Source organism: Rhinichthys klamathensis, unplaced genomic scaffold (genome assembly GCF_029890125.1).
Source record: "Rhinichthys klamathensis goyatoka isolate OS25496 unplaced genomic scaffold, OSU_Roscu_1.1 h1tg000111l_1, whole genome shotgun sequence".
Taxonomy (NCBI): Eukaryota; Metazoa; Chordata; class Actinopteri; order Cypriniformes; family Leuciscidae; genus Rhinichthys; species Rhinichthys klamathensis.
Genome location: NW_026606649.1, coordinates 14,756,894 through 14,782,570, shown reverse-complemented (window position 1 = coordinate 14,782,570; position 25,677 = coordinate 14,756,894). Strand labels below are relative to the sequence as shown.

The window sequence follows — 25,677 nt, the reverse complement described above, 5'->3', positions numbered from 1 at the left end:
ATTGTCTTAGCAGTGCCAAACCCCCAGACGTGTTCGAGAACTTGCAAGTGTCTTGGTGGAAGAGTGGAGAAAAATCTCACAGCAAGAACTGGCAAATCTGCTGCAGTCCATAAGGATGAGATGCACTATAGTACTTAAGGCAGCCGATAAGGCACCAGATACTGACTGCTACTTTTGACCTCCTTCATCAAATGTCTGTGAAATTTGTTACGTTTATGTCTCAGTTGTTGAATCTTTTTCTTGGGGGATGGGGTGAAAATGATGTGGACATAAAGACATTACTGATCATTTAAAAGGAAAATGTCAGTGGGTTGACTGGCGGAGTTCACCATGTGTCGATGACGTAGCTGAGGTGCATGGTTGGGATCAGGCTCATTCATTTGCTCGATGAGAGAGGGAGGAGGCAGGAGGTGGCCCAGTCGAGATCCAGCTCTGGGGGAGTCCAAATGAGGGAAGAAGTACCTGTAGGAACAGAATGGGAATGAAGCCCAACAAGCAACAGAAACGAGAAACGCCCACAACACAGACACACAAGCACAACAGAAAAAGGGACATTGAGGAAAAACAAAGAAACAAAGGTGAATGATGATGAATGAAGCCGGAATAGGTACGCATCACACAAGATAGCACTCTCAGGAGGAGTTAAAGAAATGTTCCAGTTTCAATGGAATGAAGGTTTATCTGCAGAATCTGAGACATGATGTTAATAAATGACCACAAAAGTTCAAAAAGTTCATCCTTCAGTTTGTAAAAACCACAATCATGTTTATCGACATGCTTTTACAATGGAAGCCTATGGGGGACTGTTAACTATAAGAGCAATTTTAGTCCAAATGATTTTATAGGGTTTATCGTTTTCATAATTTCATTAATCAAAAATTGGGAGATTATTTGCATCCACCAAAATTTGCAATTACTAGTCTACAAACTAGTTTTCTGTGATTTTGTCATTTTCCACTATTAAATATTTTAATTAAAAAGACTAAATTAATAAAAATTAAAAATCATTTAATAAATATTTAGCCTAAATTAAGTTGCCTCTCAGTATATGACTACCTAGTTTGGGAATAAATGTTAATAAAAGGGAATAAAAAAATTTCAGCTACTGCTTAACTAGACAATAAAGAAGAAATGACTTGTTCAGTAACTTTTAATAGAAAAACTGCAGGATTGAATGTTCGAGCCTGCAGTCAACAGTGCTTTGTGTAAAACATTAGTCTGTGCTTTAAATGTATAGGGGTCACGTCATCTGACTGGGACTGAATCAGGATTTTGTTCATAGTGACAGTTCAGAATTTTTTTATTAAAGGGATAGTTCCAAAAAATGAAAATTATCTAATAATTTACTCACCCTCAAGCCATCCTAGGTGTATATGACTTTCTTCTTTCAGACGAACACAATCGGACTTATATTTTAAAAAATATAATTGCTCTTCCAAGCTTTATAATGGGAGTGAATGGCGGTGCTGATTTTGAAGTCCAAAAAAGTGCTGGCCACCAAACTCAAGCTCCTCTTCTCTAATACCAAAAATCCTCCAACATTTCTCTTTAAAAATTCTCGTTTTAGACTTCTTATTGGTGATCGGTGTTTTGTTTTGCTCCATCTTCTGCGTTTTCACGTTCTTCCAATATGTCATGCGTCAGGTTAGGGGTTACTCTTTCGCGTATAACAATGCGTACGGCCATCTGTCAGAAGCTAGTTATTTTGGCTTATAAAGTTATAAATATGGATTTTTTTCTTACACTAATGCATCGCTTCGCTTCAGAAGGCCTTTATTAACCCCCCGGAGCCATGTGGAGCACTTTTATGATGAATGGATGCATTTTTTTGGCCTTCAAAATTTCATCCTCCATTCACTGCCATTATAAAGCTTAGAAGAGCCAGGACATTTTTTTAATATACAGTATCTCCGATTGTATCCGTCTGAAAGAAGAAAGTCATATACACCAGGATGACTTGAGGGTGAGTAAATCATGGGGTAATTTTCATCTCTTTAAGATAATATTTTATTTCTTTTAAATGTCTTTTCAGACCAACTTCTTCCTCTTATAAGGTCTCTTTAAATGAGGAGCACACAAATCAGAGAAACCTCAGAAAGGTTTTTATTGCATAAATCAGAACCGAAAAAACAAACTTTATTTTACAAAAAAAAGACAGTTGCATTAATCTCTAGAATGGTTTCAATTTTCTCTTTTTGAATTCCTAATTGAGGCAGCACTACAAAGAATGTCATGGATGGATATTGCCAATATACAGAGTTAAATATCAGATGCCAGCTCTTCATTTATTCATGCACCAAAATTGTGAATTGAAAACTTTTGGTGATGGTTTATTAACGGAAATAGATATTATTTAGCAGTGCAAATGTTTCATCATTGAATACTAGGCTTTAGAGATGCAAAAGGTTGCTTGTTTCAGCACAAACAATATGTGCCTACACCCTGAAATAGTTACTGAAATGCTATAATACAGTTAGATTGACAAATTAAACGTAATGTGCTAGTAATTCCAAAGGCATATTTGGAGACAGAACAAAATTTGAGCAGAACTGGGCTGAATGATACAATGTTTCCCTCTGCTGTCCACACCACAGAATACATGGTGATCAGCTTCAAACTAACAGCGCAAACGTGTGTAATGTTTTTTTGAAAGCCTGAAGTCGATTCACTCACCTTCATGCTGTTCCAAGAGCAAATTATTTTATTTCATTTTTTAAAATAAGGTTTTTAGAACGTTTTCTTTTGTGCATCAGCAGTAAAAGTTCTGGAACAACATGAAGGCAAATAAACAATGAATTTTGAGTTATCTGTTCCTTTAAAAGCAACTATAACAGTAAGTCAATGGAAACGGGTGCAGACAACTATGCTTTGAAACTTCAAAATGACCTAAATAAATAATTAATACTGCATCACATCACAACAATTAATAAGAATGTCAATATTAGAATCATGTTTAGTGTAATTTCTACAACAATACAAAAAATGCTCTAATGTCAGGTGAGTGCCACTGAAGAGAACACACAAAGCACATTTCCTTTAACAGCCATACAACAGATTGCGCCGTCAGCACACGCTTCTGTCAGATTAGTAGCTAGGAGAGTGTGCAGGTGTCACACCGTGCAGAGGAGGGGTCAATGAGGTCTCTGTCCAATCCTGTGCATGTGCATGCAGCAAGCAGCCAATCACCATGTTATGCCGTTAGCCTGGCATCAGCTGAGCTTTTTTTCTGTTAAAATTAAGACATTTAATTATGAATAAACCACAAACTTGAAAAAATTCAAATGCATTCAAATGCATATATAATAAGATTAAAATGCCTTTAAAAAGTCAGAACTCTTTAACACTTTCCCCGCCATTGACGGAAATTTCGGGGTTTCCCTGTTTTCACTGTTATATGGTAGGGGGCGCTATTACGCATCTTACGCTAGTAATGAATCTCTTGATCAAAACACAGGCGAAGGAGTAGCAGAAATAAGTGATATCATATGTAAGCAAATGGATATGTAAAATAACGCGATCATCATTAAACAGAATATAAATCCAAACTGACTAATTTTACCGAATGAAATATCACCCAGGAAGAGCTATAGGACTATGCAGCTTAGTTTAGTTGATGGACTCAATCAACCCCATGTTTTGATCATCATTCTAAATCAGATCCAGACGTAGTCTTTGACAAAAACGCGATTTTTTCAGATTTTCGCTCAAAATGTTGCTTTTTTAATGAATCGTACCCACATTCAAGTTTTGATAAAAGAATGCATGAAGCCAGAATAAAACTTTTTTTGTTTTGTTTTTTAAAGCTGAGGGTCTGTTCTTTGTTTTGATATATATTCACATATTCATACAGCAAAATATTCTGGGGGCCATGAAACTTTTGTGAAAATGATCAAATGCTGGCATTGGCTGGTAACTTTTTTCAAAAACGCTGATGGGGAAAGAGTTAAGTAATGTGAAGCAGCAGTTTTTGTACCTAAAAAAAAAAAAAAAAAAAAATCTAATGAATATGCCAGACCAGACCTATTCATTTGTGATGAATACTTATCTAAATTCTATCAACTTTCATATTGTAATTAAATATTTTAACCGTTTTAAGCAAAAATAACTATCGAGGGTCATACTCTACATCACAGCACCGCCACATACCTGCCAGCAGAAGCCGCCCCAACAACCATCTGAGCAGCTCCAGGGACGCCCACAGTGCTCAGAGCAGCAGTGTGTCCAGAGGAGCCGTTCACTGGGCTCCCGTCTCCTCTCAGGATCCCTGTGCACTTCCAATTGTCCATATAATTGGCTGCAGACAAGATGAACCAGAATTCACAGCATAATTTACAATATGTGATATATATCATTAAACATGTTAGGCTGGGATATTATTAGTCCATATAATTTTACCCCGCCTGAGCAGCCTTATTGTCAGCAGAAATTAAAAGTAGTTTTAGAGGTTAAAGTTTAAAAGGGCTGGGTTTATGAAATCTGGCATTTTTATCGTAAGATTAGGTTATGATAATAAGGTCTTTTTTTTTTTTTTAATAACATGCATGTATAAATCATTCACAAAAAGATACATCATATAACATGTATGTAGAAAATTGAGGTGAATTTTAATTTTATGCTGACTTTAAAGTGGAGGTTTAAAAAAAAATTGATTCAAAACACGCAGGCGATCTTCTAAATGACAACGATTCGGCTATGTCTTAAACATTTGATTAAAAAAAAAAAATCACAGCAAAACATTCAGATCACTGCCTCTGACCCAGAGAGAACAGTTTCACAAACAATCTTTTCAACCTCACAGTATCATTATTTCTGAGTTTTTTTAAAAGTTTATATAAACACTGATGTCTAAGGTAGCGATCAAAATAGAGCGAATCACCTTTTGAAAGTAACTTGGCGCTTTCAAATAACAATGGTATCAATTACATCACTTTTAACTGTTAAAAAATGTATTTGTCATTGAATCATTCATTTAAGAGATTTGTTCAAAAATACTGATTCATCCAGTAAATGAAACAAGTGAAGTATTTATGAGCGAGTGATTCTCAATTTATCCAGAATCGTGTAGCTCTACTTTAAAGTTAATACATTTTGATGAAAGCTAAAACCTATTTGTAATATTATATTGCAATTTTCATAATAAATGAAAAGTAACACTGCCATTTATAATAAAAAAATAAAAAAACATTAAAAAAGTTGGACTGTAAAGAGAATATCTAAAGCAATGATAAAGAGATATTATTGAGAAATGTTTTCAAAAGATTCACTCAGCAGGAAGTAGATTGAGTTGACAGCTGACCTTTCCAGAGTCGCACACAGCCATCATCTCCAGAGGAGGCCAGGAGAGTACTGGTGATGTTCCAACTCACGCGCCACACCTGAGAGTTATGACTGTCAAACTGAGCCATCACTTGCACCTCAAACTTAGTGGGACCAGAGCTGTTGGCGCTCTCTCTCCTGTCAGACACATAACATGAATCAACTATTCCAAAAAGATTCTGAGGGTGCTTTTACATCTGTAGTTCGGTTCATTTGGTCCGGACCAAGGGCGAAAAATGATACTTTGTAGCATTTTTCAGGCGTTTTGGTTCCTTTTCACAACACACTGATTGCTCTGGTCCGAATCAGTTGATGAAACGAACCAAAATGCAGTCACGTGACAACATCCACATCACTCATTGGCCAGATGTGTCTTAACCCTTTGATGCACAACATGGGTCTAAATAGACCCGACTGAGTTTTCATTTTCTATATCTTTGCAAAAAATTCATTTCATCATTCAGTATTCCAGGTATTCCTCAATTAACTTGTTTTAGATCATTACAAATCCTTATTTAAATTTTTTCTTTCTTACTTTTCGAATAAAAATCGTTTTTGTATCACTACCCTTCTAATGCGCAACATGGGTCTAAAAAGACCCGTGTTCATGTTTCTTTGCTGAATATTTGAAAGAAATGTATTTTATCATTTATTAATCCAGGTATTCATTAAATATCTTGTTTTTGATTTCCACAAATCATTATGTTTATTTTTCCTTTCTTACTTTATAAACAAACACGGTTTTTGTATTTCTACATCAATTTTACACACATGGGTAAAAAATTACCCATATAGGAACCTTTGAAATTTATAAATAGTATAAATATATTTACTGCAGAAAACTATTCATCTGCCACACATTTCACAATTCAACAGGGCTGCTTTTGTATATTTCATGCATGTAAGTTTTATTTAATAAATTTTTTGTCACAGAGAAAATATTTGATATTTTGTGAAAGACATCTAGAAATGACCTAATATTTGAACGTTTAGGCTAAGGTTACCTTGACCTTGAAATCCATTACTAGTGCAAAAGAAAAAAATGTCCAATACTATTAGCTAGCTTGCGGTCGACATATTCTATTTTATCTAATAGCTAGGTCAACAAAATAAAAGTTGCAATAGAAAGTTATATATACACAAGTATATATTGTCGCTGTTGGGCAGAAACCTTGTACCTCCATATTCATTTTTATTTGTGGTCATAAATCAATGCTATCGGTCACATAAGCCGTCGCGTGGTGGCGTTCAGGTGCACTATGGCTGCTGTCGCATCATCCGGGTGGATGCTGCACATTGGTGGTGGGGAGATCAATGGTGGCGGGGAGATCCCTACAGTTGCACTACACTACAGTTTAATTTCAGTGTTATCGGTTATATGTGTGTTATGTGTGACAAAGTGGCCAATAAACTTATTTCAAGTGTTACAGTAAATGTGTTGATCTAAACAACTGTGACATTGGTTATTTTAACAAAAAGCTTTCTTTATTCTTTTGTTTTATCACGCTTGCATAGATGGGTAATTTTAGACCCATATGTGTAAACTTGATGTATTAACACAAAACCTAGGAAATATTAAAATATAATTTTGTGATAATTGAAAAGAAGATATTTAGAATATTCATAAATCATGAAATTTATAGATCATGAAATATTAAATGCTTAAATAAAGTGATTTCAAAAGGTAAAAAAAAAAAAAATGCCAAGCCATGCATGAAATAACATAGGAAATGAATACGGGTCTTTTTAGACCCATGTTGTGCATTAGAGGGGGTATCCATAGCTTGCGCATCAAAGGGTTAAAGGAGAACTCCGGCACAAAATGAACCTTTGGTCTAATAAAACATTGGTACCTAGTCAACCGTTCTCTGAGATTTGTTTTCATGATAATCGAATGTAAAGAGTTTTATCTCTAAAAACTGTTTAGCGTATAACGCTAGTAATGGGGGCATATAATAAGTAAAAAGAAATCGCTAGTTTATACCACTAACAAGGCTCAAAATAGCCCCACACTAACACAGTAACATAATGAGGGTCTCTACATGCAAAACGAAGCATTGAGAACTTTGTAAGTGTACAGACCGCATAATAAGAAGATAAAGATAAAGACAGTCCACTTCGTGTATACAGACAGGAGCCATCTTTGGAAAACAGTCTCAACTAATCAAACCACGAACGCTATTCATACAGTTCAGAAGTTCACTGAACTTCATACAGTTCAGCTCACCTAGCACATCGTTCGTGGTTTGATTAGTCGAGACTGTTTTCCAAAGATGGCTCCTGTCTGTATACACGAAGTGGACTGTCTTTATCTTTATCTTCTTATTAAACGGTCTGTACACTTACAAAGTTCTCAATGCTTCATTTTGCATGTAGAGACCCTCATTATGTTACTGTGTTAGTGTGGGGCTATTTTGAGCCTTGTTAGTGGTATAAACTAGCGATTTCTTTTTACTTATTATATGCCCCCATTACTAGCGTTATACACTAAACAGTTTTTAGAGATAAAACTCTTTACATTCAATTATCATGAAAACAAATCTCAGAGAACGGTTGACTAGGTACCAATGTTTTATTAGACCAAAGGTTCATTTTGCGCCGGAGTTCTCCTTTAAGCGTATTTCCATAACTGCACTTCGATTGGTCAGAATTAACGTGCGGGAAAATTTCACAGATCTATGAAACCCCCTTTCCCTGAGCTGTTTACTAAACAAAGCGAAGATTTCACACACAAAAAAATGGTTTTAAGCTGTAGTGTGCCAGTAGGGATTATCAGTTTATATTTCCAAACATTCCTTTTGCCATTAATTGTTATAATCCAGTGAAATATTTGTATCCACAAGGAGTCTGACAACAGCCGATATGCTACACACAGAGATCTGATCTCACCGTCATCAAGTACATTTGGGATTACATGAAAAAACTTGACTAAATCCAGAAGAACTGCAGCAACATTTTTAAGACACTTGAAGAAACCTACCTCCAAAGCTAACTGAAGACTGTGCATATGTACCTATGACAAAATCCGATTTAAAAGCAATGGGTGGTCACACCAAATATTGATTTGATTTAGTTAATAGAAGTTAATTGATAAATAAAATCTATTTATGACATTATTTTTGAAAGCATCCTCACTTTATAGCATTTTTACACAAGTGGCTAAAACTGTAGCTTTGGAGGTAGGTTTCTTCAAGCGCCTTGGAGACGTTCCCGCAGTTCTTCTGGATTTAGTCTAACTGTAAAATTACATAACTAATATTTAAGTTTCTTTGTTTTCTTTCATTTCTTTATTTTGAAATAAAACCATTAAGCTTTAACATTGAAACAAAAGACGCATTATGAGCTGTATGCATATAAATGAGAACAGTGCAGGATTTCACTCTGAAACCGGCAGCACATTTATTGAATTAAATTGCAGACTTCATGATTTGAAAATCACACCAAGCCTTACTGCAATTCCATTTTATGTCAATATATCACGTAGCCCAAGTGTTTACCAGCCCAAGTCAAAATATCCCACCCTCGAGTCCCAATAAATAGCATGGGCCCCTCCTTAGAATTTGTTTTTTCAATGTTGTTTTAGACTAAATCTCTTCTGTTATGTTGCACAGAAGATCAAGAGTGATACATGTTTGAAACGACATTTATTTCAGAATTTACTTTTTGGGTGAACAATTAAGATGACCAATTTGACTGCTTAGCTTTCTTACTACCGAGAGTGATATCATATTTACCTCAATGGTATGAGTTTGAAAATACGGACGTCTTTGGTCGCTATCGCCAGCACATGGAAGGATCTCCCAAGATTAGGAGCAAAGGCGATGTCATGTACTGGGTCAGTCACAGTCATCAATGTCTCTGCTTTGGCATACTTCCTGAAAGTCAAGTCAACATAAACCCATTAAAAACATGATTATAACAGAAAAATAGAAATTAAAGACCTGGGCCCATATTCTTAAAGCTTCTAAAAATCCTACCAGAAAGTTCCTAATTTATCTTAAACATTTCTACATAGGAGTCTTAGCTTAAGAGCGATTCAGGACCAATCTGAGAACAACTCTGAGCGAGGAAAAGACAAAAACTTTTATCTTCGTGAGGAGGCGGGGCTGACCCCGTCGTTAGGTATGTATGACACAGTCTTTTGAAGACTGTGATTGGTTGGTTGTCCATGAAGGGAGAAAAAAAAAAAAAAAAGAGTGATTTCTCTCTCTCTCTCTCTCTCTCTCTGAGCGGATGTTGGGAGTGAGTGTGGGGGGAGGCTGCGTGAGAGTGTGGTGCGAAATGAGTGAGTTTTTTCTGTCCCTTTTCTGTCCTTTTTTCTCTCGCTGTGTTTGAGTACAAAGTTTTTGTTTGGAAGGAGTTTAAAGTTCGAGTTGTTGTGTAGGAAAGAAAGTCTTTGTGCGAGGTTATAAGCTGAGAACACCGCCTGCCAGCGTTAGCTGGCCAGGCGCATTGAGCACTGGCAATGGTGGCGCCGTCGGCTTTAGATCGAGTGGCGTTTGACAGAATCTCACACAGGCACGGAATCACCGTGCCGGTGATGAATTGCTCGGTTGAAGAGTGTAGTCTCGCGGTTGGAAAGGCCGTCGGGTATGAGAGTATCATGTCAGCGTCACGAATGAGTAGTGCTGTCGTTATTTTTCTCGACAGTCTAGAGAAAGTGACTAGTGTGGTTCAAAGTGGGGTGGTAATAAAAGATACTTATTAGGGGTGGAACGGTACACAGAAGTCACGGTTCGGTTCATACCTCGGTTCAGACATCACGGTTCGGTACGATTTCGGTACAATGGAGGGAAAAAGCAAAACAAAAGGGCAGAAGGCATTGTATTTTTAAAATAAGTTTTATTACTAAAGGCATAGAACCAGTTTATTTGTAGTGCACTGACAATAGTTTTATATAATTAGTTTATTAATTAAATTAATAAAAAGACAAAAAGACCTTGCGATATGTTTGGTAATTGTACCTGAATTAATTTAAAATTAATTTGCTAGATTTCAGATCAATATATTTGTTTTCCTTAATTTTAATTAACATTATTAATTAACAATGCAACATTATTCTCATCTCAATTGTAAATAATTGATTTCTGTTTAAAATAATACTACCATTAAAAACACATTCGATTTTCTTTTTTAATCAATGTAGAATGTGTAAGATTAGTGCTCCGAGGACAAGAAATGAAAACCAATGCAATATGATGAAAAAGATGTCACCCACAGACTGTTTTGAAATGGAGTTGGATAAATATGTTTTGCTTTTAAAACAGTGTGTGTGTGTGTGATTTTGGTTGGGTGACAGTTGTAGGTTACAGTTTGGCAAGAGTTTACAGTGTGACAAAAGCACAATGTTGTGTTTTATTGCGAGTGTACACAAATATAAGTAAACACTTTGCAGGTTTAATGATCTGTTTGAACAAAATGACCAAGAATGTTTTTTATGTTTCCACTGTTCGATCGCGCGCCTCTATCGCGCCCGCGCCTCTCTCTCTCTCTCTCTCTCTCTGGCGCAAACACACACACTCCAGCATTTCAATCTTGACATCGCAGCCTGTTCATTATGCGGTCACACCAAACGCGAATAGAGCGTCAAATTCGCGTCTATCGCGTCTAGTTCGACGCTAGTCAATAGGACACGCGTATAAAGCCAACGTTTGAAGTGAACGCGGGTTCAGAGCTAAGCCAATGGTACAGATTATGTGTCCCTAAAGAACCCGCGTATCTAACAGTAGTTCCGCATTACATGAATTAATTTGCACGCGAGTATTATTTATTTTTATACCGTGTATTCTCCGTGTAAATTCGTGCACCGAACCGTGACGCCCGTACCGTTTCGGTTCAATACGAATACATGTACCGTTCCACCCCTAATACTTATACCCCGGTAATACCTTTGGTTCAGCCAGCAAGGACAGTCACACTGTCAAATGTTCCCCCCTTCATAAAGGATGATATATTATTGGCAGAATTATCAAAGCACAGAAAGGTAGTCTCTCAAATGAAAAAGATTCCTTTAGGCTGTAAATCGCCGTTATTAAAACATGTTTTAGACGTCAGGTTCACATGATTTTGAAAAGTGAAATAGATGAACTTAGTGTGGCTTTTAAGTTTAAGATTGATGGATTTGATTACATCGTTTTTGTTTCATCTGAAACAATGAAATGTTTTGGATGCGGACAAGAGGGCAACATAAGACGTGCATGTCCAGAGAAGACTGATGCTGCTAATGTTGTCACTGCTGAGGATGGCGGTGGAGGTGTAGTGGAAGAGCAGGTACAGGATAATGTGATGGATGGTGAGAAAACAAAAGAGAATGTGAGTGAACAGGTGAATGACATGGAGATAGAAGGGACAGATGGGGAAGTGCTTGTTTAATGTCGTCATGTGGTTGAGGCTGCAGAGGCTGTTCTAGAGGGAGGAGGAGTGGACAGTGAATCAGTCAATGAAGAATACATTTTCAAAACTCCTACTATCAAGAGGAAAAGGGCTAAGACAAAGATGGAAAGAGCCAGTCATTTTAGTGACAGTGATGTTAAACATGATGATAGTGAACACAGCACAGTGGATGATTCAGATGAGGCAACTGGCAGTAAAAATAGAGGAAAACTTTGTGAATTGATAGAGACACAGTTTATGTGATTTATGGAGAGAATTTAATAGTAATGTGAAACAGTACACGTGGTTCCATACAAGAGAGAATTTTCTTTCCATGGCAAGAATCGATTTTATTGTTTTAAACACCATGTAAATGTTGTGAAAAAATGTGAAATTGTGCCAGTTGGTTTTACTGATCATTTTTTGGTTTCATGTCAGGTGTGTATTCCAAATGTTAAGGTTAAAAGTGCGTATTTGCATTTTAATACTTCTTTGTTGAGCGATTTGAGTTTTAAAGAAGTTTTTTGTTTCTTTTAGAGTCAATTTAAATTAAGAAAGCAAGGTTTTAATGATTTGAGACAATGGTGGGACTATGGAAAAAATTAAATAAAAATGCTCTGTCAACAGTATGCTTTCAATGTTTCTCGATACATCACTCAAGACATGAGACAATTGGAATCTGAAATTGTTAACTTACAAGCGTTGGCTGATGTTAAAAGAGAACCAAGACAAGCTGAGACATTAAAGTCCAAAAGGTCTCTTTTGGAGAATATGCTTGGTATAAAGGCACAAGGAGCTCTGATAAGGTCAAGGCATCAGAACGGAACTGAAATGGACGCCCCAACTAAATTTTTCTTCAGTTTGGAGAAAAAGAATGGACAATGCAGATATATTCACTCTTTACGTTCAGAAAGTGGCCAGGAGTTAATTGAAGCAAATGATATAAGACAGAGGACTGTAAGGTTCTACAATGAACTGTTCAAGAGTGAATATAAAGAGAATGTTCAGTTGTCTGCCGGTTTCCTTGAAGGATTGCCCAGTGTTGCTGAAGACTCAAAGGCACATCTGGAAAGACCCTAATCCAATCAGGAACTTTTGAATGCCCTTAAAAGATATGGAGGGTGGGAAGTCTCCTGGTATTGATGGACTCCCTGTGGAGTTCTATAAAGAGTTCTGGTCTGTGCTTGGTGAGGACCTATTAAGTGTTCTTAATGAGAGTGTTATGTGCTAGCATTTTTGTTCCCTCCCCTTTTCTTATTGGTTGCTGCATTTCTCCCCTCTGCTGTTGGTTTCTTTCTGTTTTCCCGCTCTCTGCTATCTTTAAGTTTGTAGGTGCTGCTATTGGTCGGAGACCACCAATCATCGGCTGTGGTTCAGGATATAAGGCACTCTGAAGAACGGAAGAGGAGTTTTTTGGAGTGTTTGTTGGCTTGTGCTACTGTTGTTGAGAAATACTGACTTTGTGGTGGTTCGCTTACGTGCTTATTTGATTGTGTTTGCTTACTAGAGGACTTCTTGCCCGCAACAGCCCGGAGAGAAGAGAAAAGGAAAGTACGTCACGTGACCTACATCTTACATGCACGTAGGGTTACCATTGTTAGAGACACTAGGGAAGGAGCATGTGCAACTGTGTAATTTTTGTTTGGTTAGTTAGTGAAGTTTTAGTTATGGCGTGTTAAGAACACGCTGAAGAATTATTTGTTTTCTGTTTTTGTTTTCAGTTAGTTTAGAGAGTGGGGGATTAGTTAGTGTGTGTGCTTTTGTTTTGTTATTTTGTTTGTTTAACACCGCTCATCTTCTTTCTCTCTGTGGCTTATTTCAATTATCATTTTTCAATTCTTTTAAGTTGTGTGTATATAGCTGTAATTAAGTTTATTTGTTTGTTTTCATTTATGTAAATTATAATGTTCGTATTGTAAATAAAGCGAACCACCTGCTTGCAGTAATTTGTTGTCTTGGCGTCATTCACCCACAGTACTCCCCAGAGACTAAAACTATAGGAGTGTGTTTCAATTTTATTATGTACGTCTTCCTCATACCTCTATGCCATCAGAGGACGTAACAGAGTCTGACAGGAGGCTCATTGCCTTTGAGTTGCAGAAGAGCTGTTATAACAATGCTTCCTAAGAAGGGCAATTTAAAGGAGATTAAGAACGGGCGTCCTATAAGCTTATGTTATGTTCTGATATGAAGATTCTATCTAAGGCCTTGCCTAACAGACTGAGAGAAGTAATGGACCAAGTTGTTCATTTGGATCAGACGTATTGTGTGCCAGGTAGATCAATTTTAGACAATGTTCATCTAATGAGATGTTTTGCATGTTTCTGGTTTCTTGGGGGTGGATTTAGGACTTCTCGCTTGACCAGGAAAAAGCTTTTGACAGAATTGAACATCAATATCTGTGGAAGACTTGAGTCTTTTGGTTTTGGATTAAAATTTGTTAAAGTGATTCCAGAGCATTGAAAGCATGCTGAAAGTCAATGGTGGTTTAAGCGCCCCGTTTAATATCAGTAGGGGTATAAGACAAGGGTGTGCGCTTGTTAAGGGGATCAGGAATGTTATACTCCCTAGCCATTGAACCTTTGTTAATTAAGTTAAGAACCAAAATTGTGGGTTTATCATTGCATTGCACAGAGTTACAGCATCAGGTGTCAGCATATGCTGACTATGTTATAATAATAGTTAATAGCCAAAAGGATATTGAAAATTTTGTGTCTGTGGTAAAGGACTTTGGTTTAATATCATCTGCTAGAGTAAATTGGGAGAAGAGTAATGCTCTGGCAATTGGAAAATGGGAGGAGGGTTTACCAAAGTTACCTGGTGAGATGATATGGAAAAGAGGGGGGGTTCAAATATTTGGGAGTATACCTTGGTGATGAAGTTGCACAACAGAAAAATTGGGAGGGAATTGTGGAAAAGATAGAGGGTAGACTTAAAAAATGGAAATGGATCCATCCACAAATGTCTTTTCTAGGAAGAGTGCTAGTAATTAATAATTCAGTAGCCTCAACATTGTGGCATAAGTTGTCCTGTGTAGACCCACCCGTTGGCCTTCTGCCAAAATTACAGACAATTTTGGTAAACATTTTCTGGGACAAACTACACTGGATTCCTCAAAGTGTGCTCTATTTGCCCAGAGAGGAGGGTGGGCAGGGCCTGGTACACCTGCAAAGTAGGCTAGCGACATTCCCCTTACAATTTGTACAAACATTTTTGAAGGGGTCTGCGGATCTGCGGATCTCATTTATAAAACTGTGTGTAGAATCCTTACTAAAAGTGTACGTGCACCCGAAAACCAAAAATGTTGTACGCAAAAAAATATTCAGGCTTATAAAACCGTGCGTACGCCAGAACCTGCGCAGAATTCACTTTATAAATCCCAGTCAGCGGAAGATTGTGCGCACATGCGTCTCCACCCCGAAATAACCGTATATGGAGATTATAACGCCTAGTTTTACTATGCATATTCTCATCTGCATATCATTTGCATATGATTATTCATCCACGTGATAACATGTTTAACGGTAGGCCTACAAGACATTTGGAAAATATGAAATACGGATGTGCCGTTACATTAATAAAAAATAATTTAGTAGCCTATATCCTTGCCTTGTTTTTGAATAAATAAATCAAATAGTGTAAAAAACATTTCAGAGAAAGTTTTTCTCAATCTTTTCCACTGGCCAAAGAGTATTTTTAATTGATTTAAATTTTTAATGGAAACAGATAGACCTTGTAGTGCATTATTTGCACGAAACTATTTTCTCAGACAATCTGCTATTATCATGAATGATAAGCAATTATCTCTGTAGTTAAAACACAGTATGCCAGAGGAAAAGTGTTTGAAAGCATTGCATCCACAACAAATATTTCTATTTATTGAATATAATAAAATGTTGTAACTTCTCAGTAATGATTTCATGTAATTTAAGTGTCTAACTCCATTAATCAGAATGGCATTTTAATCTAAATGTTTATATTAGAACTAAAACAGTTTTATTTATTTAAACTGTTATTGTGAACATATTTCACAGAACACTGTATATGATTATAATGAAGATTTACGGTTTTAGATAGGCTGCGTCAGTTTCACTAAAGAACAAAGGGATGGACATTTAAAAAGGGATGGATGTTTGCCTCATGTGATAGGCTTGGTGAGTGAAATTATATTTGTATTATCTTTCTGTATACTGTATGTATAATTTTCTTTAGAATGTCGGTCTAAAAGTGACCAAAAAGACATTTAGCTCCAGCTCACCATCGGTGTCGCCAAACTGCTCCGTCTCCAAAACGTGCGTACGCACGGCTCAAAGTTTGCTTAAAGGTGCGCACATTCTCCCGTCAAGTTTGTTTTTTATAGATCACAACCTTTGCGTGGAAACTGGCGTACGTATGTTTCCAGCACCGTTTTGTGCGTACGCAGTACGCACGCTTTATAAATGAGACCCCTGGTGTGGAGAATGATGGCCAAAACAATCTTACAAAGAGTAGAAGGTCTTGGCCTGGATGCTGCACTGTTTTTAATGGACCACAAGAACATTTGCCTTAATGGATTACCATCTTTCTATCATGGACTTTTTAAAGTTTGGAGACTTTTTGTCATTTATAGACTGGAGAAAACAGACTCTTTGTTCTGGTTTCTTGAAGAACCCCTGGTTAAAGGAGCTAGGCTTGATGTAACAGGCGAGAGCATGATGGGTCTCACCCAGATACTGTGCACCTCGAAAAATGTTCAATTGAAGCATATAGTTGATGTGGCCGGGCCTGAACTGAATGATATTAATGCAGTGGCTACTTTGCTGGGGCAGAGATCAACTCCCCAAACTGCAAAAAATAATTGAACTTTGGAAGAAAAAATTTACAGATGATGATTTAAAGTTGTTAAAAGGATTTGAAGATGGGTCTGTAAGTTTGGATAAGACAGATTCCTTTCCAAAACTTGGTCTTACACCAGATTTTAAAGATGCAACAGGACCTTTATTGGATTTGAAAGTTTTAATGGATTTGGACTTGACCATGTTGGGGGGTAATTTGATGTACAAATGTTTTGTGAAAGTGTATAACAAAACAATGTTAGACAAAAGAACTGACACAGTGTGAAGTAAACTTGCAATAGATGAAGTAAAACCAGTGTGGAAGGTGCTGTATAAACCACCATTGATAAAACGTGTTGGTGATTTACAGTGGAGAATTTTACATGGTGTTGTGGCAGTAAATGCTTTTATATCTGTTATCAATCCTAATGTTGATGATAAGTGTATTTTTTGTGGACATAGAGAGACTGTATTTCATTGCTATTCAGAATGTGAAAGATTGATGCCATTGTTTGATATATTAAGCCAGTTTTTTTTATATATGTAGAGGTATATATGTACTTTTATTTTGGGAGCGGGCTATAGGCAGAATCAAAAGATAAAATGGCAGTTGATAATTTTTTTGGTAGGTCAAGCAAAACTTGCCATACTTATTACAAGGAGAAATACAATTGAGAATACACATGGTCAGGAGCTTTTGCCTGTTTTCAAAGCTTTTGTAAAGTCTAGAATCACAATAGATTTTAGGTATTATAGAGCAATGAATGATGTGGGAACTTTTGTACAGCAGTGGTGTTATAATGATGCTATCTGTACAGTGGAGGAGGGAGAGTAGTGTTTTGATATTTTGTGGTGTTAACTTTTTGATGAATTGAAGTGATGTAATAAAGTTGTTTCTACTTACATTTCTGGCGCTATGGCATTTCTGCGCTGTGTCGGAGATGTTAGCGTGTCTCTAATAAGATCAGTCACAAACATGATCCCTGCACGACCTAATGTGTAGCGTCTTATTTACTCACTGACATGCATTGTGTCCAACACATTTATTCTCCCTCCTCACGTTTCGCCCATTTTCTCCGCTGCTAAAGAAACTCTTAAAAGTCCTCGTCTGTACTCCTAACAATTTTGGACCTTAAGACCTATTTTAAGGGTTAAGATGCTTTCTGAATTACTTTTCTCTTTACTAGGATATTTTCTTTAACTTTGAGGAAATGCCCACATTTCTAAAAAAAATTCTAAAAATTGTGTCACTAGGAGCTACTCTTTCCACTAAGAAGTGAAATTCCATGAAGCGAAACTCATACCTTGTATTTTCATTATACTCATAGATTTGCACTTTGCCACTGTATGTGACATTGCTGTCGTCACTGCCCACAGCTATCATTGGAGGATGTGCTCGAGAACTAAAAGGCAGAACAAACAGTTGTGACAATCAAGAATACTTCTTTCATATTCATATGTTATTGTGTGTGTGTGTAGATGGCGTTCAGACCTGGAGGGGTTCCATGAGATGCAGGAGCATGAGAGCTTGCAGGAGATCTCATGCTGCAGTGACCACTGGCTGAGGTTCATCACATCAGGGGCCTCGTAGATGCGCACCACACCGTCTGCAGAGCAAGTGGTCAACATCAGGCCCATGTACTTTGGTGCAAACTTCACATCGGTCACTGATGTCCGACTGTCCACAAGTGTGGTTCTCTTAATCTGGAGAAGCACAGAAGAAATTAATAGAAGATCTATGACATTGCTTCAGATTTGCACAAAACATGATTGGTTACCAACTTGTTTTTAGAAAATTCATAAGTTTACCCTCAAAATTACAATTTTACATTTGGACCTTCTGGCAGAAACTTTATCCAAAGCAACTCTGAAATCAATGTATACTCTTGAATTATACCATACTTTTCACTTCATACACTTCATTTGATTCCCTGGGAATCAAACCCATTGCTAGCACCATGGTGTGGAGAATGATGGCCAAAACAATCTTACAAAGAGTAGAAGGTCTTGGCCTGGATGCTGCACTGTTTTTAATGGACCACAAGAACATTTGCCTTAATGGATTACCATCTTGCTTTTCCTGTTGCTCTACTATTTGAGCAACAGGAAAAGCAAGTAGTAAGGGCCTATGACATGGAAAATTGCAAAATCCAGTCAAAAAGAAAATTGTCCATGTTTTAATTTAAACAGTAAACCTCTATTATGCAGCACCTTGTTTGCAAAACAGGAATTTAACATTATGAAATCATTTGATTACATTTTAAAAGGCTAATTTATTTGTTGAAGTTGTATGCATTCATTTGATTACCATCATTTTTATAATACATTTGTATTAAATCATAAAACACAGAATCCAGAAAACAGACAACACAACATTTCTGAAAAGATAAAACATTTAATAGGGCACTATTATTGTTAAAACTTTAATAAACACAGAATTTGGCACAAAAAAAACCCCTGATTTTATAGGGCTGTGAATAACATAGAAAAAGTGAATTTTACATACCCAGTGACTCTGACCACGCTGTTTATCATTGGATTCACCGACTATCTCCTCCCATACAGCCGCAGTGCGGTCAAACGAACAAGATGCCAACACTTGACCAAACTCAGGATGCGCCCATGTCACCCTCCAAACAGAACCACTATGGGTCTAAAACAGACAGACAGAGACAGAAGAATGCGGTTTAAAAACGTTTTAGGAATTCTTCAAATTTAAGGTGTCTTTGATCAATTTAATTATTTTTACATTAAGTGTGCTACTTTTTTAGGTATACAAATTTTAGGTATACAAACTTTCCCCCCGGTTTCAGAGACAACGTTTAAGCCTAGTCCTAGATTAAAATGCATGTTTGAGAATATTTTAATTTGTTTTGACTCAAGATGCACACCAGTAATGTTTTTTTTTTTTTCTAAGGCACGTATGTTTATAAAAGCTACTTAGATGTCCTTATTGAACTAAGGCCAAATCCTGGCTTAATCTAAGCCGTGTCTGTGAAGCCAGTCCTTTAACTGTAATATTTTTGTTTGGCAAAGTGCTATAATGAATATGCATCTACTTGTATCCCACCTTTTTAACCAACGTATGAATGAGGGTGGAAACTAAAGTCAGTTATGCAGTTTAGGGTTACATGAAGATTGACCCCAAAGCACAAAAAAGTAAAAAAAAAAAAAAAAAAAATAATCATACCTTCCAACTAGCAGTGCAGTGCCATTCTCCATCATCACCTTTGTCCCAGACCTAGAACAATTCAAAACAGCCAAACGTTTGTCAACAATATGAATAACAAGTGTGCAAATAAGCTAAAGAACCACAGCCTTAACCTCAGCTCCTATCTGAAGCTGCTATCAATTGAATCCCCAAGCTCCAAATCTGTAAATCCATCTCATGCGATGCAATGAATAGAGGCTGCTTGATCATTTTTGGTTTTCCAAATTTTGGTTTACCCATGTATCGCAAAACACCATCCACTTCTTTTTTCTTTTTCTTTTCACTTTATTTAACCCTAAACTTTGAGAGTTCTTGATCATTACATTTGAAGTCAAATTTTAAGGAACAAGAATTTGTTTCAATACCTTGAAATTTGCTCTCAGTTTTGTTTCAAGCAGTTTAGACCATCCCAAGCTGAGATATTATTGAGGTTTCCGTAAAGTTCTGTATAACCAAAATTTGTTGTGGGCCATGACACAAAGATGGCTGTCAAGGTTAAAGTCTGAAATGGAAGTTGCAAAAGTTGTTTTATTCCCTATTGTGATATACAGTTATAATGTAAATTATTAAACCCCCATTGCAAATCAGGTTAATAGGCAAAATTTACAGACTTTCAGCTGTTTGCAATGAACAAATCAAAATAATTGAAATAGCTGCTCCACACAACAAATGTTTTATGTGGTTTCCCAAAATTCTACTGAAAAAGCAACTTTTCTGTAGTCTCAAAATTATTCAACCCCTTCATAGCAAGCATCTTTAGTACTTAGTAGAACACTCATTTCCTGTTATGACCTGCTGCAAACGAGATATAACCAGACACCAGCTTCTGGCAGCGTTTCTGAGGAATCTTAGCCCATTCTTTATGAGCAATGGCCTCCAGTTCAGTAATATTCTTTGGTTTGCGTGCTGCATCCACCTTCTTCAAATCCCACTAGACATTTCTAATGGGGTTCAAGTCAGGTGACTGTGATGGCACTGTAGAATCTTCCAGGACTTCAATGAATCCATCTTGCCTTCCACACGCTGCAGGTTTCCAGTGCCAGAGGATGGAAAGCAGCCCCAGAGCATCACAGAGCACCACCATGCTTAAATGTAGACAGTGTTCTTTTCAGCATATGCTTCATTATTCTTCCTCAAGACATAGGTTGACGCTGATCCATATAGGGCCGAAAAGTTACAGTTTTATTTAATTAATCCACAGAACAGAACCCCAAAAACTCTGTGGCTTATATATATATATATATGATTTTGAGCAAATTGGAGCAGACTTTTCTTGTGCTTTTGGGCCAGTAGTGGTGTATGTCTTGGAGTTCTGCCATGGAAACCGTATGCGTTTACTGTGCAAGCTGAAACCTCAGTGCCTGTTGCCACCAAGTCTTGCTGCAGGGGCCTCATTTATAAAACTGTGCGTAAGATCCTTACTAAAAGTGTACGTGCGCCCGAAAGCCAAAAATGGCGTGCGCAAAAAAATATTCAGACTTATAAAACCGTTCGTATGCCAGAACCTGCGCAGAATTCACTTTATAAATCCCAGTCAGCGGAAGAATGTGCACACATGCGTCCCCTCCCCGAAATAACCATATATGGAGCTTACAACGCCTAGTTTTAATATGCATATCCTCATCTGCATATCATTTGCATATGATTATTCATCCATGTGATACCATGTTTAAAGGTACAAGACGTTAGGAAAATATGAAATACGGATGTGCCGTCACATTACATTAATATATATAGATATATTTTTTGTAGCCTATATCCTTCCCTTGTTTTTGAATAAATAAATCAAATAGTGTAAAATACATTTCAGAGAAAGTTTTTCTCAATCTTTTCCACTGGCCAAATAGTATTTATAATTTATTTATATTTTTAATGGAAACAGATAGACATGGTTGTGCATTATTTGCACAAAACTATTTTCTCAGACAATCTGCTATTATCATAAGCAATTATCTCTGTAGTTAAAACATTAAAACACAGCATGCCAGAGGGAAAGTGTTCAAAAGCATTGCATCCACAACAAATATTTATATTTATTGAATATAAAAAAATGTTGTAACTTCTCAGTAATGATTTCATGTAGTTTAAGTGTTTAACTCCATTAATGAGAATGGCATATTTAATCTAAATGTTTATATCAGAAGTAAAACATAGTTTAAATCATTCTTTTATTTATTTAAACTGTTATTGTGAACATGCACTGTATTTATGATTAGGACTCATAGCCTACTGAAGATTTACTTAATCTGCCGTTAGATAGGCCTATGTGCGTCAGTTTCACTAAACGGCCCAACGCGCTCGCTGGCACAGACCTTTAAAAAGGGACAGATATTGGTTTCAAGTAATAGGCTTGGTGAGTGAAATTATATTTGTAGGCTATCTCTCTGTATAGGCGATGTATAAATTTTTTTTTAGATTTTAGGTCTAAAAGTGACCAAAAAGACATTTAACTCCAGCTCACCATCGGTGTCGCCAAACTGCTCCATCTCCAAAACGTTCGTACGCATGGGTCAGAGTTTGCGTGCAGGTGCGCAAATTTTCCCGTCAAGTTTGTTTTTATAAATTACAATTTATGCGTCTGAAGTGGCGTACGCCTCTTTCAGGGCCTGTTTTGTGCGTACGCAACGGTTATAAATGAGGCCCCAGGTCTTTTGCAGTCACTCGGGGGGTTTTCTGAACCTGCCTTATCAGAAATCTGGTTTCTGTTGTTGATAGCTTCCTTTTTCTCCCCTGTCCAGGTAGTGTAACCACTGTTCGTTTAACTTTGAACTTGCGAATTATGCTTCAACAGTGTCTCTAGGAACATTTAGTGCCTTCGCTATCTTTTTGTATCCTGTTCCTTGTTTGTAAAGGGCTATAATATCTTAACTTTTTTAACCATTCTTTCGAGCCATATTTCTAACATGCAGTCAAACGTGACACTCAATAAAACTAGCCAGTTCAGATATGTCATGTGTTCTAGCTCAAGCACACCTGGTGCAACTAACGAAGCCCTTGATTAGTTGCATCAGGTGTGCTTGAGAGATAACACGTTTCGCAGATTTGTGCTGTTGTGAGGGATTCTATTCAAGGGGTTGAATAATTTTGAGACTGCAGAAGTCATTAAAAGATGCATTTTCAGTTGAATTTGCAGAAACCACTTGAAACATTTATTGTGTTGAGCTATTTCAATTACTTTTGTTTGATTTGCTCATTGCGAACAGCTGAAAGTCTGTAAAGTTTGCCAATGATACTTGTTTGCAATGGGGGTTGAATAATTTCATTTACAACTATATCAGAGTGAAACTGATTCTTGAACAAGAAATAATGTAGGGCGGGACTTGATTTTGTCAATTGGAATTGATTGGGTTGATGTGGTTTGCTATTGCTGTGATTGCCGGGTTGTCCCGTCCCACCCCCACACCAGTAAACACTGTCATAAGAGATTAGATGATGCAAGAGGAAGGGGACGATATTTTGATTTAAGATTATGAGGGCACACAAATTAAATAATAATTAATAACGTGCAAAGATAAATCAATTATAGTAAATACTACAATATCCCATAAAGATAAGAATTTTCAATTTTGATTTCATTGTGACTTTTAACCGATCTTAAAAAAAAAACAGTGGTTGACATCACCAAAACAGAGATAATCACTCAAAAAAAAAGCAAAACAAAAAAAATGGTCAAGAAACCAACTTTACCATTTTTGGAAACATATTTTACTACTGAATTACATATAACGTGATGGAGATTAACAGACACATATTCGTCTCCAATACAAATCTATCAATCAATTATTTATACACCAAACCTCTAATTTCATAGAATCTACCTATACCCTCTCATAAAGTATATGGAGATAAAAAAAAAATATATAGCCATAACAATAACCTGATGGTTAATACGATCACATTTAACAGAAAGGGAAAGGCGCTATATAAATAAAACATTATTATTATTTACATACATAACACCGTTTCTTAAGGGAAAGTATTCCCAAACTAAGGTAAGTTACAGCTGCAGGAAAGTCCATTCAATCACGTATAAAGTTTCTGTTAAATGTAATATCTGGCTATGTCTCAAAACCTGGTGAGCTGTCCGCCTAGACCGCATTTTTGGGTGTCACGGGCGCGTGCAGGATTTACTTTCTAGGTAGGCAGCTAAATATAAGTTTGGACAAAGTCTCTATAAAGTCCTGTGCAGTTAAACAGATTACACAAAAGAGTGTTTTCTTGCCTTGACGCTCTGATCACTGGAGCAGGTCGCCATCCTGCGACCATGAAAGTCATAAGAAACATCGTGAATCAGATCTTTATGATCCGCTGCGATGCTCTTCGCCACGAACATCTTCTAGTAAAACTACTGCTTGACGCCACCAAGAAAATATCTCACACAATTCACTAAAGGAAACAGCATATAGGCGATTAGTCAAACTTCAGCAGAAATTTTTAACTCTACTGGTGCCATGTTTTTTTACTCGAAATCGTTGCTCGCTGCTTTATTGGAGATGAAAATCATCTGAGAGCGGATTACTGCCACCTACTGCACTAGCGGAGTTACTGCTGCCACTATTAACCATACAACCGAGGTGCCGAATGAACGACTTACCAAAAATTATGCAATTTTACCACATTTAACAAAACAAGACATGTTTTGATATATTATATACATGTTAAATAGATAAAATTCTTGAATCTTAAATATCGACATGTTCAGCTCAATATTTTGAAATAGACTTCAATATAAGAAGGGTAAATAAAAGGGTTCTTTTTTATTTAGAAATGTAGATTAAATAAGATTACATTTTATGAATTATTTATTTTGGTAAACCAAAATATTAAGACACTTTTTGCTACCAAATTGGTCTGTCTAGACCACACGTAAACACTAGTATATCCCTTCATTTCTAAGTATCCACAGAATTTCCACTTAAATGTGGATAATAAAAATGTGAGTGTTTCCTTTACCTTTGTCAAAAAGGGCATATTACACAACACAGCCATAAATATCCTTTGTCAAATTAGTCCATGGTTCACATTTTTCACAAACTCCATTTCTCTCAAACTCACGCTCACGCAGCATATCTATTTCTTTACAAGACTGCCATCTAGTGGACCTTTGTATTATGAATGTTTTGCTCATTCTGTATCTCTCTAACACCGGAGCAGGGAAATACATCAGCTCTCCAGTTCAAGGAAAACGAAACGTTTGTGCTGTCTGTGTGCGTATAGTGAAATGGCTGAAGCCAGGTTTTCTCAGGACCAGTTCAGCAGTCTATGTGTGTCTGGATCTACTGAAGGATCCAGTGGCCATTCCCTGTGGACACAGTTAGGCCTACTGTGAGCTGCATTATGGACTACTGCAATAGAAGATCAGTGAAAAGCCTACAGCTGCCCTCAGTGCAGAAAGACCTTTAGTCCAAGACCTGCTTTAGCTAAAAACACCATGCTGGCTGAAGTGGTGGAGCAACTGAAGAAAATTAAACTCCATGCTGATGTTCCTGCTGGAGCTGGAGCTGGAGATGTGGAGTGTGACGTCTGCACTGGAAGAAAACACAAAGCCGTCAAGTTCTGTCTGGTGTGTCTGAACTCTTACTGTCAAAACCACCTTGAACAACATGATAATCTCTTCAATGGAAAGAGACACAACTTGATGGACGCCCCTGGAGAGCTTCAGAAGAATTTGCCGTAAACATGAAAAACTTCTGGAAATTTACTGCCATACTGAACAGCAGTGTATCTGTATTCTGTGTATGGTGGATGAACACAAAAATCATGACACTGCATCAACTGCAGCAGAGAGAACTGAGAAACAGGTAAGGACTTAAAGACACTGCACACTGGCATTATTTTCAGTTCTCTTAGATTAAAACAAATGCAAAATTTACTCAAAAACATTTTGTACTTTCAGTTTCACTCATGTTTTTGTGACCAAGATTGTCTTGACCAGGACCCCACCCCTAAATGCATTGAAGCAAC

General features: G+C 36.9%; 1 protein-coding gene across 2 annotated transcripts; it reads right to left on the bottom strand.

The window, feature by feature from the left end:
• Window positions 1-223: 223 nt before the first annotated feature.
• On the bottom strand, window positions 224-24,187 carry seh1l (SEH1-like (S. cerevisiae)). Of its 2 annotated transcripts, none has more exons than XM_056254624.1 (9): window positions 23,936-24,187; window positions 19,693-19,743; window positions 19,009-19,155; window positions 17,995-18,206; window positions 17,807-17,905; window positions 9,051-9,191; window positions 5,297-5,454; window positions 4,147-4,294; window positions 224-462 (listed from the first exon to the last, which is right to left on the bottom strand). In XM_056254624.1, exons 1-9 carry the CDS (start codon window positions 24,044-24,046, stop codon window positions 279-281), a joined length of 1,251 nt encoding a protein of 416 aa, XP_056110599.1. In that variant the 5' UTR covers window positions 24,047-24,187; the 3' UTR covers window positions 224-278. The 2 variants fall into 2 exon arrangements, with proteins under 2 accessions (XP_056110599.1, XP_056110601.1); XM_056254626.1 differs by lacking the exon at window positions 224-462 and adding an exon at window positions 2,940-3,226.
• Between the last annotated feature and the right edge of the window lie 1,490 nt (window positions 24,188-25,677).